This window comes from Fundulus heteroclitus, chromosome 1 (genome assembly GCF_011125445.2).
Source record: "Fundulus heteroclitus isolate FHET01 chromosome 1, MU-UCD_Fhet_4.1, whole genome shotgun sequence".
Taxonomy (NCBI): Eukaryota; Metazoa; Chordata; class Actinopteri; order Cyprinodontiformes; family Fundulidae; genus Fundulus; species Fundulus heteroclitus.
In genome coordinates, this window is record NC_046361.1 from 25373383 (window position 1) to 25392224 (window position 18842).

General features: G+C 38.2%; 1 protein-coding gene across 1 annotated transcript; it reads left to right on the forward strand.

Moving 5' to 3' along the window:
- Positions 1-1463: 1463 nt before the first annotated feature.
- Positions 1464-17466, forward strand: LOC105926091 (periphilin-1). The gene is made up of 7 exons (XM_012862283.3): positions 1464-1916; positions 5945-5986; positions 6089-6192; positions 6287-6528; positions 7981-8039; positions 15930-16088; positions 16854-17466. Exons 1-7 carry the CDS (start codon positions 1857-1859, stop codon positions 17034-17036), a joined length of 849 nt encoding a protein of 282 aa, XP_012717737.2. The 5' UTR covers positions 1464-1856; the 3' UTR covers positions 17037-17466.
- The last annotated feature ends 1376 nt before the right edge of the window (positions 17467-18842 follow it).

The following is an 18842-nucleotide window of genomic DNA, read 5'->3' on the forward strand; positions in this document are numbered from 1 at the left end:
AAACAGGGCTAGACGCTGAAAGACAGGGCCAACTGTATCATCTTTAAGATGAAGCTGTTGACAGCAGTGGCTCAGCTGATGCCCAGGATGTTGTCTCAGGTGAACTGAACGTCAGGCCAGATGTAGCTACTATGACGAAAAAAACAAAAAAACCCAGAGGCAACATTATGTCAAAACAAGTCAGCTTCTCATGCTCCAGACACTTTCTGGAAAAGACGTGTAAAGAATACATGAATAAAAACATCACAAATGTTGAATAAAGAACTGTCTCGCTGTCATATGAGTTATAACAGATAGATACATTATATTTTCCTGTATAGCATGTTAGAAATAATCATAGGAACCACAGTAAAGCGTGCCCACATCACGACGCTGCCATCACCGCGCCTGACTACGTAGCAGTAATCTGTGAGATGGTGCTCTGTTGCCGAAAGTTTTCAGACGGAGAGAAACTTTTAACAGGTACAAGTAATTTGCTCATTAAGTCACTCAGCCGTCCCTTACTCCTCTCTTGTAAATCTTTGTAATAACATGGGTTTTGATTTGTATTATAAATGGATGGATTCGAAATATTTGATTTAATTTGAACGCAACAGCAGCTACCAAAGATGGCAAAGCCAGATATTAGGTTTAGGTGACAAATACTTTTTCATGAAGGGGCAGGTTGGTTTGCAAAAGCAAATTTCAAATGAAGTTATCTGAAATGACTTATTGTGTTTACGCAGGTCATCTTCGTCTAATCCTCCTCTGGATGGTTAACAAAACAAGTAAACACAGAGGGATGTTGTAAGGGGCTAAATCAGCAGTGTGAGTTATTAGTATATTATATTCATTGCCATGGGGCTATGACAAAAAAAAACAACAACGCAGTTTTAGCAGCCAGTAAAACATTTTTTTTTAATTAAACTAACTTTTGTATTTTAATTGAAGGAATGTGACTGAGCGTTGGTAAGTCAGTACTGTAGGGTATGGATGTTTATGAAATCATGAATTATGTGTAAATGCCGTAAAACATGAACAAACCCATAACCTAGGCAGATCAAAAACGAAACCACATCCTAAGCAAAGCCAAACCTCAGGCCTTCTATGTGTGAGGAATTCTCCTTAAATAGACCAGGAGCATTAAGGCCTGATATTTAGTCCATGGGCACTCCCACTTCCACACCTAGGCAGGTGTTCTCTTGACATAATAATCAAACAAAAGAGTTGCCTCACAATATAATAAATTATGTGTCTATAGAAGTTTTACTGTGGTTAAAATACTTGGTTTTTTTTTTCTTAAATTGTTGTAACTCGTGTACTTTTTCTACATGCTTGTTGGGAGCTCCTTGCAGCAGCAGCAGCCGTCAACAGAGAAACACAAAAACAGGTTTGCCGGCATTCAGGAAACTAAACTACACTCGCTAGCATTCAAACCCCGGTTCTCATGCTTCCCCGTCACGCTGTGACAACGGAACAAAAACACATTCATAAAGCCAAACAGCATGCTGGCCGTGGCGACGTGCCCTCTCCACAGTTGCTGCTCGCTTCTGCTTTCGCTTTTGAACAACTCGTGTCGCCGAAGCCTGGCTCTGATTGGGCAGGAGCTGAATAGGGAAGTAAGAAGCGTCTGTTTTTTTTTAATTTTTTGACCTGCGCATGAAATCATGGTAAATAAGTGAAGGCACGGAACACATAGGTGAACCATCTTTTTCGGGTAATTCGGACACAATAAATGCTCTCCCTACGAGGCAGAGAAAGAGAGGCTTCACTCTAGCGATGGATTAATGTGAGAGGTCACACTTTCTTCCTGTTCGGTTCGACTCCAGGAAGGGAATACATTTCCGACTTTTTTTTTTTTGTTTAAATGAAGATTAATGAGCCGCGAGCGAGCAGAGATGGACCATGCACGAGCGCCTGACACACAGGAAAGCAAGGTAAACGCATTGATACATAATGAAGAAGAAGAAGTATTTAACACCTAGGTCTGTTGGCTGTACTTGGTGGTCATGCGTAAAAGGTTGTCGACCTGCTTTTATTATTTGAATTAATAAAAGGCACAGTGGTTAATGGCCATGTCAGGTCAGCTCAGGCCGTTAATTAATAATAATAATAAAAACAAAACAAAAACAGCAAGTAGTGGGCCCATGCTAGATAGTGAAGACAGTGCGATAAAGGAGCACAAGAGGACGCTGTAGTTCGCTGTTTTTAAAGCCAAACTTCCTAGATTAAACGAGCTGCTGCTTCACTGTGGACAAGTCCAATGTCCAAAACTTGCGTCTTACGGGTTATTTATCCAGTTTGGCAAGCAATAAACGATTTTTATAATACCATATTGTTTTACTGCTGCTTCTCTTGCTCTGTTTTTTTTTATTATTATCATTATAAAGAGGCTGCACAGTGGAGCAGTGGGTAGCACTGCTGCCTTGCAGCAAGGAGGTCCTGGGTTTGAGTCCACCCTGGGTCTTTCTGCATGGAGTTTGCATGTTCTCCCTGTGCATGTGTGGGTTCTCTCCGGGTACTCCGGCTTCCTCCCACAGTCCAAAAACATGACTGTTAGGTTAATTAGCATCTCTAAATTCTCCTTAGGTGTGAGTGTGTGCGTGAACCGGCAACCCCAGCAGGGATAAGCGTGATGGAAAATGGATGGATGAATAAGGAGGCCAATGCATGCTGGTCCTAAACCCTGGCCCTTTTACTCATAGAAATTACCCCACAGTTAGTCCTGACTGAAACAACAACTATTAAATAGTTACTAACCAACAATATACAAAGCAACTCAAGAACAAATCCCAACAAAATTGAAAGTAACTCCTGCAGGTGCAAAGGAGTTCAGTGGCCTACACCTTAAAGGAGCAATAAGTAAAATGCCATTATTTTAGGAGGAACTAAATAGTTTAGTGGAACACTAAAGGTATCTTTTTAGATGGACTAAAGTTAAACATCACACACTCTCTGTGTTCTCCAGTCTCTTGATTACAAAGCCTGCCGGCTAAACAGGTGAACAGCTACCGCCAGGCACAAAATGGCGGAGAGCACGCCCATCGAATCAAAACATTCTCTTGCTAAGTAATCAGACTTTCTGTAGCGAAGGGATGCACATTCTGGTGCACTTAAAAGTCTCCGTCTGCATCAATTAGCACATTGCTGGTGGGCCAAATCATTCTTGAATTGCAGTTGGAGGCCAAGCATCAGTCCATGTTCTGCAGATGCTCCCAGGCTGCACTTAGTAATGAAGATTAGTAATTAAAATATTTGCAAAAATATCTTGAGATATACAACATTTGTTGTCACTGCAAAAATACCCATAAATGGCTTGCGTGAAGCCTTTATTGTTTGGTAAAGTATTAAACAAAAATGGTTTATTAGATAAAAGTACTTTGGTTTTATCAGTATTTAGTTTTGTTATTTTTTTTTTTTGGTATTTTAAATTGAATGTTTACAAAATACATGAAAATTGTTATTGTTTCTATTATCTTATTTTTTTTAACATGTCCAGTGTTTTCTCACTATTTTTGCACTGTTGTGTTTCCTCAGTTCTTCATCTAAGATTAAGTAATTTATCTCTTTTTTTGTGTCTGTCCTGTCAATGTGACAATAAGAATTGTTGTCTTTATGCCAAAAAGAGCCTAACCGATTTTACTTTCACAAGCGGAGCCTTACTGCTTTTGCCCTGGTGCTCCGATTGATTTATATATGCAAGAAGCTTTATTAGATTTTATGCTGGGACTATTTCATGTTCAATGGACACTGAAACGGGAAGGAAAAGGGGGGGGGGGGGGGGGAGAGAAACACATGAGACAAAATGCTAAAAGGGAGAAAAGGTAAAGGAGGAGAGGAAAGGGAAAGAACAATACAACATCCTCTGAGTCTGCTTCTACACCTGCAAAGACAAATATAAAAAGAACAGCAAACCCAACCGATAAAGTATTACAGGTACAAACAACCAACGGCTTGATACATCACTGAAGAATATACAGTATTAATTAATGCATGTATAAAGTGACAGCTAAAGATGATGATAATAATAATGGAGGTTTTCTGAATCTGTAAGTACCTGGATCCAATCACCTGTAGGTGTTTGTGAGAGTGCACTTCTGTATGTAAGGGTTATTAATAAGAAAAATGCTCAATAGTGGTTGTGAGGAGCCACAGACCTGACCCCCCCCCTCCCCCCCAGATCACCGAGGCAGACGCCAGGGGGACCAGAACCCCAGATCTTCAATCTTCATCTTATCATCGTTAATATTATTGCTTTTATGGTTGTTTGTGTACTTAGTTTCATCACTTCTAATATGTGTGTATTACAGCACGTGGCTGCAAGACAGATGTTCTATAAATAAAGTTGGATTAGGATTGAACTGAACTGTATTTAATTTCTTTTATAGCAAAGGCTAATGATCCAGAAAATTAACTGGAGTTGTATTGAAATGGGCTACACAGTGGTGCAGTTGGTAGCACTGTAGCTGGAAACAGACATCGGCTCCCCCATGACCCTGCATGAACACGTGGGCGTAGACGACGGATGACTGGATGGATAAATTCAAATGAATCGGATTGGATGATATGAACTGGGCATTTTTGTCTTGAAAGGGCCTTGAGATTACTTTTATTGTCAATATAGGGCTACAAAAGTCAGCTAAACATAAATTACACCTTTCAAAGCAGCACCTGATATTACTTTAAAATGAGGGAAAGAGCTGCTAGAATCAGCTTTTATGAATGCTCAAACTATCCTTATTCAATATTCATCACCACACTTTTTTTCTCTCTCTTTTTAATTATTAATGTATATTTTATGTAAATCCTCTAGCTGGCCACTTTATTAGGTACGCCTGGCTACGTGAGAGGGGCACCATTTAGCTTCATATTAGCCTTAATTCTTAATTTTTAGGAGCTTTTGATCCATATAAAAAGCATATTTTTAAGCTCTTAATGGCCTTGCCCCACCCTACCTGTCTAAGCTGCTACATCCCTACACACCCTCCCGTTCCCTTAGATGAGCTGACCAGTTGTTACTGAGGGTGCCGAAGACGAAACGTAAGCTCAGAGGGGACCGTTCTTATTCTGTAGCAGCTCCAAAGCTGTGGAATGACATTCCCTTAGGGATTAGACAGGCCTCTTCACTTTCTGATTTTAAAGACCCTTCTCTTTTTCTTGGTTTTTGACACAATCTGAGATGTTGATGTTTTACTTTCTTTAATTTATTACTATTTTTATAAACATTATTGCTTTATGATTGATCATGTTGCATCTTATGTGTATTTTTATAAACATTATTGCTTTATGATTGATCATGTTGCATCTTATGTGTATATCACTTTGGTCCTGTGGGTGTTTGAAGTGCTTTTATACATAAAATTGCTATGGCATAAAGGCATGACCACATCACGCAGCTGACGCAGAAATGTCGCCTGCATATCCATGATGCAAATCTCTTGTCTTCACCACTCTGGATGCCTGAATGCACTGAGTTGCTGCTACATGATTGGCTACTTCGCTGTTTGTGTTAATGAGTAATCGGATCAGATGTTCCTAAAGTGTTTGTATATACTTTGATTTATTATGTTTTTTTATTAGATTTGTTAGATTTGCTCATGCTAAAACTCTCTTTATACACCTCCAACCCCTACTGAAGCGTAAACATTTGCAACTAATGTTTTTTTTTTTTTTCAGTTTACTTGTAAATTGTCTTCATGTATTTGCAATACGTGAAGTTGTCCTTGCAATCCTGAGTTGTCGATTCTTGATGCGACACCATGTTTACAATTCAGTGACATGTGAAACTTTTGCATGCATATGGGGGGGGGGAACAATCATGAAATATGCACAACTGAAACCTTTGAACATTATTTGTACCAAGGAACTCGGGTTAAAGCTAATCGTAAAATATTGCAAGAACTTTCTTATGAAAATGTTTTTTTATTTCTTCCAGTTCTAATTCTGTCATTTTCTACCTTAACAGACTGACAGAAGGTTGATCAACAGCGCTGCTTCCTCTGCTACGGTACAGTAGTAAACTTTTTTTTTTTTTACTCTAAATGATTCTGCAATCTTAGTATCTATGAGGAAATATGTTTTGTATTGACATATTTATGTTTCAATACAGAATAAAAAGAGGCCAATAAGAAGAGTCAAAAGTCCATCTGCACCAAGAGCATGGCTGTCCATGTCTTACAAACCAAAGTTTGGAGGGCATGTCTATAAGCCTCGGTCAGGCTCAAGACTTTGTAATTTATATTCTTTTAACTGATTCACCCTAATTTGATGTAGCTCTAACTTTTTTTTCCCTTGTTTAATAATGCAGTTTTCCAGGACCCAGCCAGTCATACCACAAAGCTGGTGTGAGCAGTCCTAGCCAGCACTACCTGAAGCCCTGGGCTTCCGTTCATCGCAAAGATTACCCTCCACCTAAAGCTCGGCAGCTCGCACTGAGGGAGAAAGAGAAGCAAGTGGAGAGAATTAGGCTAAAGGAGAAGGCGAGAGAGAAGGAGCGCTACGAGCAGAGAGATAGCACTGATGGAAGTTCACCTTCAAAACAAAGCAACAGTAAGTTTGTCTGCAGCAGTAAAAGTCACACAAATCAGCCCACACCAACTTATTTGTAGCTTTGTTTTTGTGTGTGAGAGGGAGTGAATTGACATTAGGGCTCACCCCCTCCCCACTACTGCGCCCACCTGTGGTCCTCGATGAATTTCAACATGAGTTCTGGATTCTGCGCCTGATTCCTGCTGATTCCTGATTCCTGCTGGACCTGGTGGGGTTGGTAGGGCGTTGCTCCTGGTGGGCAGCCAGGCCACCTGCTGATGGGCTGCCTGGCTTCTGTGACCCATAGAGGGCAGCTGGTTTCCTGGATATTGGGGTCCTCTCTGCCTTAATCTATTTCATCCCAATATTATTTACACGATCAACTACATATTTATGATGGTAATTGTAATGTATGGAACTGGGGTACTCTCGGCCTCTTTTTACTGCTGGTAATTTAGATTGGAAAAAGAAAACGGCTCCGTAAAGCTGCACTGTTAAACAGGCCATGACTTTTTACAGTTTGTTAGCTTGCCACTAGGTGGCAGTGTAAGCAAGTCAAGGAACTTGTTTTTTTTCTTGAGCTCTTTGCACAACAAACATTTGGAGAGCAGTTGCTTATTGTGTTATCTGCTGGTAGGTAGGTAGAAACTCTAGTAGCAACAAACCAGAGTTACATAAAGCTGATCACAAGAAACCCTTCCTGCTCTCAGTGTAAGCATTATGTCATCAACGAGCTGCTTGCAGTAAGGTTAGCATGTGTGCTCTCCCGAACAGCGGGGTGCTGCGTTTTTTTTTTTTTTTTTTTTTTTTGGTTTTAGGTTATTTTTTTTTAGAGGCACATCTGTTAGACACTTAGGAATATCTTCATGCTCTGTAAGTGGTAGGAGTTCCCAATTCATCAGCAGAAATGTGGTACGATTCCATGGTTGTAACACTGAAAGTCCACGCATCAGATTTTTTGCTGGTATAAACTGGTGCTGAATATCTTTATCTTCCCTTGCACACAGCCATTTTACTGGTACGCACACTGCAGCACTGTGGAGGTGTGTGTTTGTGTGAGTGTGAAGCAGGTTTTTGTGTGTGTGTGTGTGTGTGTGTGTGTGTGTGCCTGAGTGATGGTGCGATGATGGTGACTCATCGCCGATTTGTGTGTGTGTGTGTGTGTGTCTGTGTGTATATGAGAGTGTGAAAGATGAAGAGAGGGAGAAATTTACCCGCAGAACATAATGAACCATAACAAAGCTACGGCTTTACATGGGAATACTGCAGCCCGGAACTGCAAAGACTGGCAGGTCATGAAAAAAACAAAACAGTATTGATCTCGGATCCCAACAGTGGAAGAAATTAACAAGAGGTGGAACATCAGTTCAATAGAAAAAATACTTGTAAATCTGCAAGGTGTTTCATCTTATTAATGTGGTGGATCCTCTCGATGTGCTGCTGAGTCGACCTTGTGGTTTGTGTGTCTTCCAGCTTCTAGGCCGGTCTTACCAAGGTCCACTTCCAGCAGAGACAAGGACATGCAGATCACTGTAAGTTCATCGACAAACCGAATCTGCTTCATCATTACATAGTTATGTAAAAACACGAGGGATTAAAAACTTTACTTTATTGTAGACCTTTTTTTTATTTCTTTGCTGGATGTTTATCTAATCTTTTGGACCACATTTTAGTAGTTATTGATCTGGTTGTTAGAGCTTTTTATCAAGGTAATCCAGATATAAAAAAAAAGCTAAATCAAATAAATGTGCTGAAAAAGTGGAGCCCAGCTAACAAGGGAGCATTAACAGGTCTATGAACATCCTCTAAAGGTTACTTGAAGGTTGCTAGTGACCGTCACCAAACGTTCTCATTATGGAAAGTTTTTCTGACATTGTTCCAAGTAACAGTATGTATCAGGCAAAAAAAAAAAAATACTGTACCCAGCATGCTGCATGAACTTTAAAGTAACCTTCATTATTTTTGCTCCTCTAATTTAAAGCTACATGTTTGGAACAACTAGGAAAAAAAAGTTACTCCAAACTCAAACATAATTGACTGTGGAAACTGAAGCTTCTCTAAGGGTTACACCAATTTTTTACAATATAACCTTTAGAGGGTATTTGGAGGACATTCTCTAATGGTTTCCACAAGATCACAGTTTGAATGTTGAAGCAGCATTTAGGGAACCATAAGGCAACATTTGCTGAAGGCTCTTTAAGAACCGAGTGAATGTTCCCTGAAGGTTATACACTGAGCAAACATCAGAGAGCCTTTAGAGAGCATTCCCTGATTGTTCCCAGTAGGGGTTGAAACAAACCTTTGGGGAACATCCTGAAAGGTGAGGTTACTGTGTGGAAGTCAAAGGTGGCACTTTTATTTTTCTTACCAGGATGATCACATGATTTTTAATAAATTTACGGAACATTTTTATATTTAGCCACTCTTGGGTATGAGCTATCCTTGGGTTTATACCACATTTTTGCATACTGAATGTTTTGATTTTATTCTAATCTTACTTTATTAGATGAGGAAGATTTAAAAAAAGATTCAAAGTATTTCCAACCAAATAACTGAAGATAAAATACCAGGATCAATGAATATGTCAGACACAAATATTGTTTTCATGCGTGTTGTTGTGGATTATTGTTGCCGGCATCATCAGCAAGCTCTAACATGGTTTTGTTTTCTGAACCTGAAAAATCTTTACATTTTGTGATCATCAATTATTTTGTTCCTTTCGTATTATTCTTTAATTTATGCATCGCTAAGTGCATTAGTAATATGTTTATACAGTGTGAACAGATTTCTTTTGTTCACCAGAGAGGAGGGTGGATCAGAGGCTTTTTTAGTTTTAATTGAAACGGCTCAGCTGGCTGAAATCAAAGGATTGCATGGTTATCTTTGCTGATGTGAGCACAGCTGAGCCGCACGTGATGAACTGCAGCTGGCTGCTGCTGCTGCACTGTGGTTAAAATGAAGAGAATGAGTTTTTTTTTCTAACTTATTAAGATATTTGATCATATATATTTTTGTGTCTTTCCAAAAATGTCAAAGTCTATTTTCTGTATAAATCCACACGAGCAGGGAAGATTAACGGCTGTTACGTCCCCTCCTTTCAACATGATAAAGAAATCAATAAGATCGCCTTACTGGCAAATCAGGATTTTGTATTATACATAAAACATCTTGCTGATTCAATTAAATGGATCTTGAAAGGCATTTGTAATCAAGTGCTCATTGGTTTGGTGTTAAGAAGTCCTCAAATAATTAGGTTGTTTCTTTGTTGTTGGCATGTCTTGATTGAGAGAACATTATCTCCCTCGGCAAATAACTAGAAGGGTTTTTTTTTTTTTTTTACACTATAAATCAAAATTTTGACTGCATGTGTCTTTTCCTGTTATATTTCTTATTGTAGATTCTGTTTGGTTGTTTAAGGGTGTTTAAACCATATTTACTGTAGATTTTATATTTGCTCCTGAATATTTTACTGGTCCGCTGGATTAGTTTTGCCTCTTTTACGCAAACGATTCTAGTCTAGAATTAGCTAAAACAAAGACATTTAATTTAAAATTTATCACTGGAACATTTTCCTTTAAGGCCTAAACAGCTCATCCGTTCTATTTAGAGACAATTGCATATGTGTATTTTTATATGTAATCCCTATTTATGAGCAGAAATTGATTATGAAAGTGAGCAGAAATTGGTTCCTTGATAGAGGTATGGTGCTCTAAAAAAGTATTTTCCCCCTTACAGACTTGTGTTTATTTTTTTTAAATCTCACATCTAAATGATTTTAGATCAAAATACAAATTTCATATCGGATAAAGATTACCCAAGTAAATACAAAAAGCTGTTTTTGAATTATGATTATAGTTATAAAGGGGAAAAATTAATTTCGAAACCAAATTGGTGCTATAAGAACAACCAAGCACAACCCTTTTGTTAAATCATGAGCTAACTTTGATTAGCAAAGTTACCTCATATGAATGAAACTCAGCTTGAGTTTCATTCGTCAGAGCCTGATTACAACATGACACGTTGAATCAAGAAATCACTCATAGAGAACCTGACAACATGAAGTAGGCTGGGGGTCCTCAAAAGGAAAAAAAAAAACAACAACTCGACATGCTCCTCAGGAAATTCAAGAATGGAGGACGAACCATGTCATTGACATCTATTAGCTGTCTAATGCTTTGAAAGAATGAAAACAAAAACAAAACAACTTTGTTTTGTCATTGCAATTGTACGTTCCAACAAAATTTCTCTTCTGCATTTAACCAGTCCCTTAGGGAGCAGTGGGCAGCTTTACAGTGCCTGGGGAGCAACCTGGGGCTAAGGGTCTTGCTCGGGGACCCATAGTGGCAGTCTGCGGGGTTCTAACGGGGTACATTCAGCCTTCTCAGAACCCAAGCGTGCTGCTCTAACCACTAGGCTACCACTCCCACAGGGGGCTCCAGCGAACCACCGTAAAAATGTGGTGAGAATGACCACAAATGGTGAAAATATGAAAAAGTGGTGAACCCTCCCAGGGCATACCAGAATGACAGTCACCCAGGAGGTCCTGAAAGAACCGAGCACAACATATAAAGCACTACAGACTTAATTTGCCTCAGTTAAGGTCAGTGTTCATGAAAAAAAAAACAGTAATTAGTTTTAGGTGGCATTGTTTTTGTTCCACATAGGACCAGGCTGGTTTGGATATTTTTATTTTTCCTTTAATAAAGGAAACCAACTGCATTTTGAACCAACTCTTTAACAGTTTAGATTTGTGTGACATTAAACGTTTTTGATGATCTGAAATATTTCATAAACAGAAAACAGAGGGAATCTGTAAGGGGAAAAATAAATTTTCAATGCACTCAAGCCGTTTAGAATCTTAACAGGAAGTAATTACAATGTTATCTCAATTTATGGATCTAAGCAGATGTTCTTCCAGCTTTGCATGATTTCAAATTAAATGCATAAAAGAACATGCAGTTTGTTAGTGCATTTAGACGCTGAAAGAAGGGGAGTTTTGATGCATTTAATAGAAAGTGAAATATGATCATTTAGTATTTGGACATGTTGAACACTGATAAGAACATCAAACTTTGACCAATGGATGATTGGTTCTCACTTCATTATTTCAAATGCTCCATCTTTTTTTACTCTTGACATTTAAGCAATTTAAGACTGAGACAAGTTTTTTTTCTGTTGATAGGCCTTTTCTGTCATTATTCATGACAAATGAATAACATTTTCATATTACGGTTCCTTTTATGATCTGTTTCCTCTTGAATCCAAGAGTGTATCAATGTAGGAAATGAAAGCCACATACTACTCTTGGTATGAGATTAAACTTGTCATTTTGTTCATGAAAAGGATGTTAAAGACCCACAATGGCAGGTTTTATGGAAGACTACAGAGCTATTTACTTGGTAAAATAAACGTGCTTCAATGCTTAAAGCTATCTCAACATTCATGAGGAGGCGTTTTATAAAGTCCCGAAGTCAAAGCATCCCTTTATGAATGCGGTGTACAGTACTGGAACAAGATTACTTAGACAGATGGAGCCAAGATGAAACCTGGACCAGAACCATCTGAGAGGAAGAGTAAGGAGAACTCAAGCGAGAGATTACGATCCAAGGATATAGCACGTCATCTGTTTAACAGGGTGAGGAGTGAGAAACGTTTGGGACTTTAAAGAGCTGACAGTGGCGTTGGATGCGCTGTTTTTACTGATTTATTTGTCAACAGAAGCAGCAGGATTTTATTTTCATCTCTGATTTAGGAACATGATGCATAACTGGGAGGTTGGCACCTCAGTCAAGCCCCGATGTGGACAACTGGCCAGATTTAAATTTAGCACAGACTTGTGCCGTATGGATGCTGATGCTGGAGCAGATTCTGCCTGTTCAATTTGTTGGTGCATCTCCTAGCAAACCCTATTGAGGTGGTTAGGGTCCTCAAATTTTAGGTAGACCTCGTTTGTCGGGTGTGGGGCGAGATGAAAAACAAAGACAATGAGAGAAGGCATCAATTTTGAATGAGAGGCACAGTGGAAAGACTGAACGCCTGCAGTGGTTAAAGGAATGAGAAAAAGGAAGCTGAAGGATGGAGTAGACTGTCTCACTGTTAGACCACCATTAGCTGTCAGTCAACGTTTAGTTAGTGGCTTTACAGGATTTCCATCCAAATCGTATAAAAACAAAATCCTTATTTTGTCATTTTAATTTATCCAATTAGTCTGGAATACGTAAAAATGTATGTATTATGTACACCAAATGTTTTAAATATTTTTGTCAGGTACTACTCTTAAGCTGATTGCCTGGCATCAAATCCATTGTTATGGAGCACAAAAGCATAATTATGAAATAATTGCAAAATTGAACTTCCTGTCTTACTTTCCTAAAAGTTTTTTTTATTTTATTTTTTAATTTATTGCTTTAAATAATATGTAACTGACGTTTGTTATATAAAGCTTCTTTGGCTGCCAATCATTGAATCGTGACCATATATATACATTGTATTTAGATTTTAATAATTAGGGGATTAAAATCCACCTCTGCCATAATTGCAGACCTGATGCTTATTAGAAGGTGTGCAGGTTGGTGACTCATTAAATCTGGATTAACGGGTTGTTTTGTTCACTTTGGAGTGATTGAAACGTTCTGCTAAGGCTGCATCAATCTATACTCATCCTGTGAAGCTGAGCAGCAAACGGTGCAGCTTAAAGCTCATTTACAGCTGAGGTTCTGGGTGTGTTGTTGAAAACCAGCAACGTTTCTAGTGTCTAACCATGTCTGTAGTGTAAATAGCTTCAAAAGGCGTTTTCAGAGAATCCTACTAAATACTACCCATCAACTGTGTCACTATTTTGTTTTGTCTGTGCCTTGAAGTATTGATAACCTTTGGTTATATTACAGCCACAAAAAACAAATTTTATCTGGATTTTAAGATGCACACCAGCACAAAGTAGATCCCATTGATTTTACGTCTGGATTTTGACTGAACAATCCTAATAAATTTCCATACAGTACTATTATCCTGTTGTCTTGCTGGAAGATGAATCCTGCCAGTCTCAAGTCTTCAACAAATCTTTTCCGATATACGCTGTGTTTACCAGCATCCATCTTCCCATTAACTCTGACTGGCTTACCTTTCTCTGCTGAAGAGAAGCACGCCTACAGCACGATACTTGCATGTTTCACCAAAGGGGGGTGGTGTGATCCGGTTAGTTTTGTTGTTGGCATCTGAGCAGAGCACCTTCTTCCACATATTTGCTGTGTCCCCCATATGGCTTGTGCTAAACTTCAAATAATACTTTCCTTCAACAATGGCTCTTTTCAGTGCCACGTCTCTGTAAAAGGCTAGATTTGTGGAGTACCTGAGTAATATTTGTCATGTCAACAGAGCTTCCTACCTGAGCTCTATGTCTGTGCAGCTCTTCCAGAGTTACATTGGGATTTTGACAGCTTCTCTGATTAATGCTCTTCTTAGCGGGGCTGCCAATTCTTGATAGGGTTACTAATAATCAACTCAACATGAATTTTACCACTACTGCTGAAATTTAACTGTCAATACATTTCAGCAGCAGACATCTGTATACTAAATTTTAACCACAATAAAAATACTTAATAACAATAACTGTTTCACAACTATTTAATATCACAACGATATCGGAAATGATAATAAATGATAAAACCCAAAGCTTTATCGGAGAGTTGGCAAAGAGCAGTCCGAGCTCAATGTTCTTCAGTGCTGTGACTGAAAAAGAAATACTCAATATCGTAAATGTCTGAAAGAACAAAGGGTCTACTGACATGCATTGGATCGACATGACACTGGTGAAGAATGTAAATAACATGTACCTAATTTGTTGTTTTAAATTAGTTAATTCCCAAATGAAATTAAAACAGCCTAAATAATACAATTATACAAAAAAGGGGAACAAACATCTCTTTACCAACCACCGACCTGTCTCTGGATGATAAAAAGACTTGCTGCTGGAGTGTTTGTGGACATGAAAAAAAATGTTTAACACAATCATAATGTATTAATAAAAAATTGTATATGGAATACGAGCAGTTGTACTAGATTGGATTCAAAGTTATCTGAGAGGCAAACACCTGGATATGAAGTTATGAGATGTTTATTCTGAATGTTTGGACGTTGCGTATAGGGTTCCTGAAGGGTCTGTGCTTGGCCCTAAACTGTTCATAATATATGCAAGTGGTCTATGCAAAATATCAGAAGTAATGAAAGTTTTACTATTTGCAGACGACACATTTTTTTTTTCTTGCCCCAGAGACGATGTTGAATAATTGTTTGAGATAACTGATGAAATGAATAAACCTAAAGTATGGTTGGATGAAAATAAGCTGTCCTTTAACCTAAACAAAACAAAACCAATGTTATTTGAAAACTGTCGCTCACATCCAGAAATTCAAGCACAGATAAATGGTGTGAATATTTGAAGAGTAAAATACATTTCAAGGTGTCATTACTGATAAACACAACATCAGATATGTTCAAAGGAAAGTGTCAAAAAACATCTCTCTATTAAAGTAAAACCAGCCATAGAACAAAGAGGCATTGTATGTTCTCTAGTATTCACAAGTCTTACATTATTAAAGTCACTGTGCAGAGATCTGGGGCAACAATTGCAAAACTGTGCTGCAGTCTGTAACAATATTACAAAAAAAGAGCAACAAGAATTATTCATAAGGTCGGATATTTGGATCATACCAACACATTAATTATAAGATCAAAATTATTATAATTCATTGACATAGTGAAGCTACAGACGGCTCTTAATCTATACAAAGCCAAAAAGAATTACCAGGAAACATTCAAAACCTCTTCAGGACGAGGGAGAGAATGTATATTAAGGGGGGAATGTCAGTTTAAAACATGCAAAAAACAAACAAACTGTGTATTATTATGTGGAGTTAAACTGTTGAAAAGTTAGATATCATATGTAAAAATATTATTAATGTTGTTGCTACTTGTGTTTTTTTCTCACGTTTATGAGATTATGTAGGATAAATAGATAAGAAGTGGGAATACATATGGGCATACACTTCCACACACTTAATTGAATTGGGTAAACCAGAAAAGTTCTGACATTATGCTACGTTGTGTAAATATTGTTGTACATTTTCAAAACATTTGTAAATGCTATGAAAAATCCCAACAGAATATATTAAAGTTTGTTTGTAATGAGACAAAATGCAAAAGGGGGGGGGGGGGACTAATACTTGTTCAAGTCACATTATGTGAGCCGAATGCTGCGCTCACTGTCGGAGAGGTTCAAGAAGAATTGATTTCACTGCAAAGTTTCTAGTTGCTCGTTAGCACATCAATCATAAGCTGTGTTTACCGCCATGTTTTTTTTTTTTTTTTTGGCTAATAATGAAGTACCTAAAGCACCCGTTCTGTTTGGCCATCTTTCCATGCAGGTTTTTCAAAACGAGGGGAACCAAAGCAGAGAGAGAGATCACAGAGCGACCAAAAGCAACGACAGAGAGCGAAGCAGAGATGGGGAGCTCCCTTTAACTGCGAGCCAGACGGCAGCACGAGACAGAGCTATCCAACAGAAGAGGAGAGAGATAGATGAGGTGGGGGGGGGGGAGTGTAATTACACAAACAATTCACCCACATGTCTTGGGAGAGGAATAGATATAAAGTGGTAGAGGAAGAGCAAAGAACAGAGAAGCAGGAATGAGAGGAAGAATTTCAGATGCTAGGGAGCGCTGGAAGACATGAGACGGGCAACAAAAGATTTGTTTGCTGTAGTATAAACATTAATTTTGTAGTGCCGAGCCTGAGGCAACAGAAGTGTCATTACTGCCTTTTATTTTGCCAAGCCTGGCAACGAAGGCCTTGTTCACAGTTTAACATGACTGAGAGTGTTTTTCTTTCATGCCCTTTGTTTTTGAATCGACCCAAAAAAAAAAAAAAAAGCATGACAGGCTCACCTGTATCACAAGAGACTCTGGCACGTGCTTTAATGTTGCCTTCAATGTGACAGGCATCACATGATGCGGTACTCATCAGCTCTCTGTTTATGTCAGAGACTGTACTTGTGTTTCCACCCACTTGATGGAGAAGATGCTTCGGTTCCTCCCCCCCCCCCCCCCTTATCTCCATGGTTGCAGGAATATAGAAGCACGGCAGCGATAAAACGTAAGACTAGCGATGGGTGCCGAAGCAAAAATGTCTACAATAGTGGATGCAAAGATGAGGCTTAATAAGTCTGCATGGTTAGACAATCAGTTATTATACATGAGACTTTTTTTTTTTTGCGGAAATCATCAAATTCTTTTTTGTCCTCTAGCACTGTTTCCTTTGCCCTAAAGGCCTGACTATTTTTCGCCTTTCAGGTGTACTACCAGGAGTGTGAAATGTTCGGCCTTGTAGCGAAGATGCTGATTGCAAAGGATCCATCCCTGGAGCGTCCCATCCAGTCGTCACTGCAGGAGAACCTGCGGGACATTGGCAAGCGCTGTGTGAAGGCTATGGAGAGATTTATTGAGGACTATGACTCCAGGGAAATTTTGCACTAATCACACACACACACACGCACACAGCTTTGTGTCTTTAGTGACAGTGATCTTCAATGAGACCTACAGAATGAAATTTCATTTGACCTAGGACAGCTTTTAGTGTTTTCTTGTGTAACCTACTGAAATGTTTTTAAATGCTTCCTGACAGCATTTTACACTGTTTCCAGTCTGTTGGAAAATGAAAAAGCGATGCTGAAGATTTTACTGTGATTGTAAAATGTACACACTAGTGATATTATTGACTAAGCAGGATATTGAAATAGCCATTGGCCCTGACACTAATTTCTTCAAACACAATAATCACTATCGTAGTTGCTATAATGGTGATCAATTATTCTTTTAAAATTGCCAACTGTGTTTCAATTAGTCATTTAAGTTGCAAGAGTCTATATGCTGAATACCAAAATAATAAAGAGTATTTGAGTCTGTTCCCATTCAGTGTTGTGGCTATATCGGAAACATGGTTATGTGATGAGAACGGGAGGGATTTTGAGCTGGAAGGGTATGATTTCAAAGTTATAAATAGAAGATGCAAAGTAGGACAGGGGACAGCTATCTACATAGATGATAGTTTAAACCGTAAGATAGTGGAGGTTATGTCAATGGCTGTTCATGTGTGTGAATGCGTCACAATAGAGATTATGGAGAAACAAGAATATTACGGTGAGCTGTGCGTATAGCGCCTCCAGCTCCAATGTTGCTATGTTAATAAACATAATGGAAAATCTGCTTTCAAAGTCGATGCAAAAGGTCAAATTAATTTGTGGTGATTTCAGTATAAATGTATTAAATCCGTGTAAAATACTGGTGAGTTTGTAGCTGCCATGTATAGCATGGGTCTTACCCAGAATAACCTCTGTCTTATACCCTTATTGATAATATATTTACTAATAGGTAAAAAAGATTGTTAAATGGACTACTAATGAGTGTGTCTCAGGTAGGGAAAGGTATCAAAACTGCTAAATAATAATAATAATAGGTCAAGAACTAAGGACAAAAGCACATTTAGCAGTGAGCTGAAGCAACAGAATTGGAGTAATATATATTAGAGGACACTGAATTCACCTATGGTTGTTTTGAAAAACATTTATGCTATTATACAGTAGATTCTGACCTTTTGTAAAAACTGTAGCAGAATCCTAAAAAAAGCAGGCTAAACCCTGGATCACAAAGGAGTGTTAAGAACAAAAAAGAATACTCTGTATAAAAAAGATTATAAAGTATACATTAAGACATATTATGACAATAAAAATTCTAGTAACTTATTAGCTAATAAAATATTATAAAAGGCACTTTACAAGCATTATAAATAGATTATTAGAAATAGTACTACGTACTCTAGTTATACAGAGTGACTAGTACGAGTGACTAATATGAAAGATGTGGTGGAAGGCTTTGACTTTGTAAGAATTGGACCGAATATGGTTAAGGAACTGAACCCTAAACATATTAGAGAGGATCCTGGACTAAAGGTAGATCGGAAACTAGCATCAATTTTCTTGAGAGAAGTCTTAAAGAAATTATTGATTTTTTTAACAGCTTCAAGAGTAAAACATCCACAGATTGGAATAATATTGTTAAGACTTTGATAAAGCAAATTATAACTGACATTGTTGAGCTTATATTTGTAACCTCTCGTTCAGATCTGGCACCTGCAATGAAGATTGCTAAAGTAATACCATAAAGCAGGAGATCGGCATTTATATTCAAATTAGTTATAGGCCAGTTTTCAAAAATACTTGGGGAAACTCTTTGCGATATGGTTGGATAGTTTTATTGATAAGCATCATTTACTTATAGCTAGCC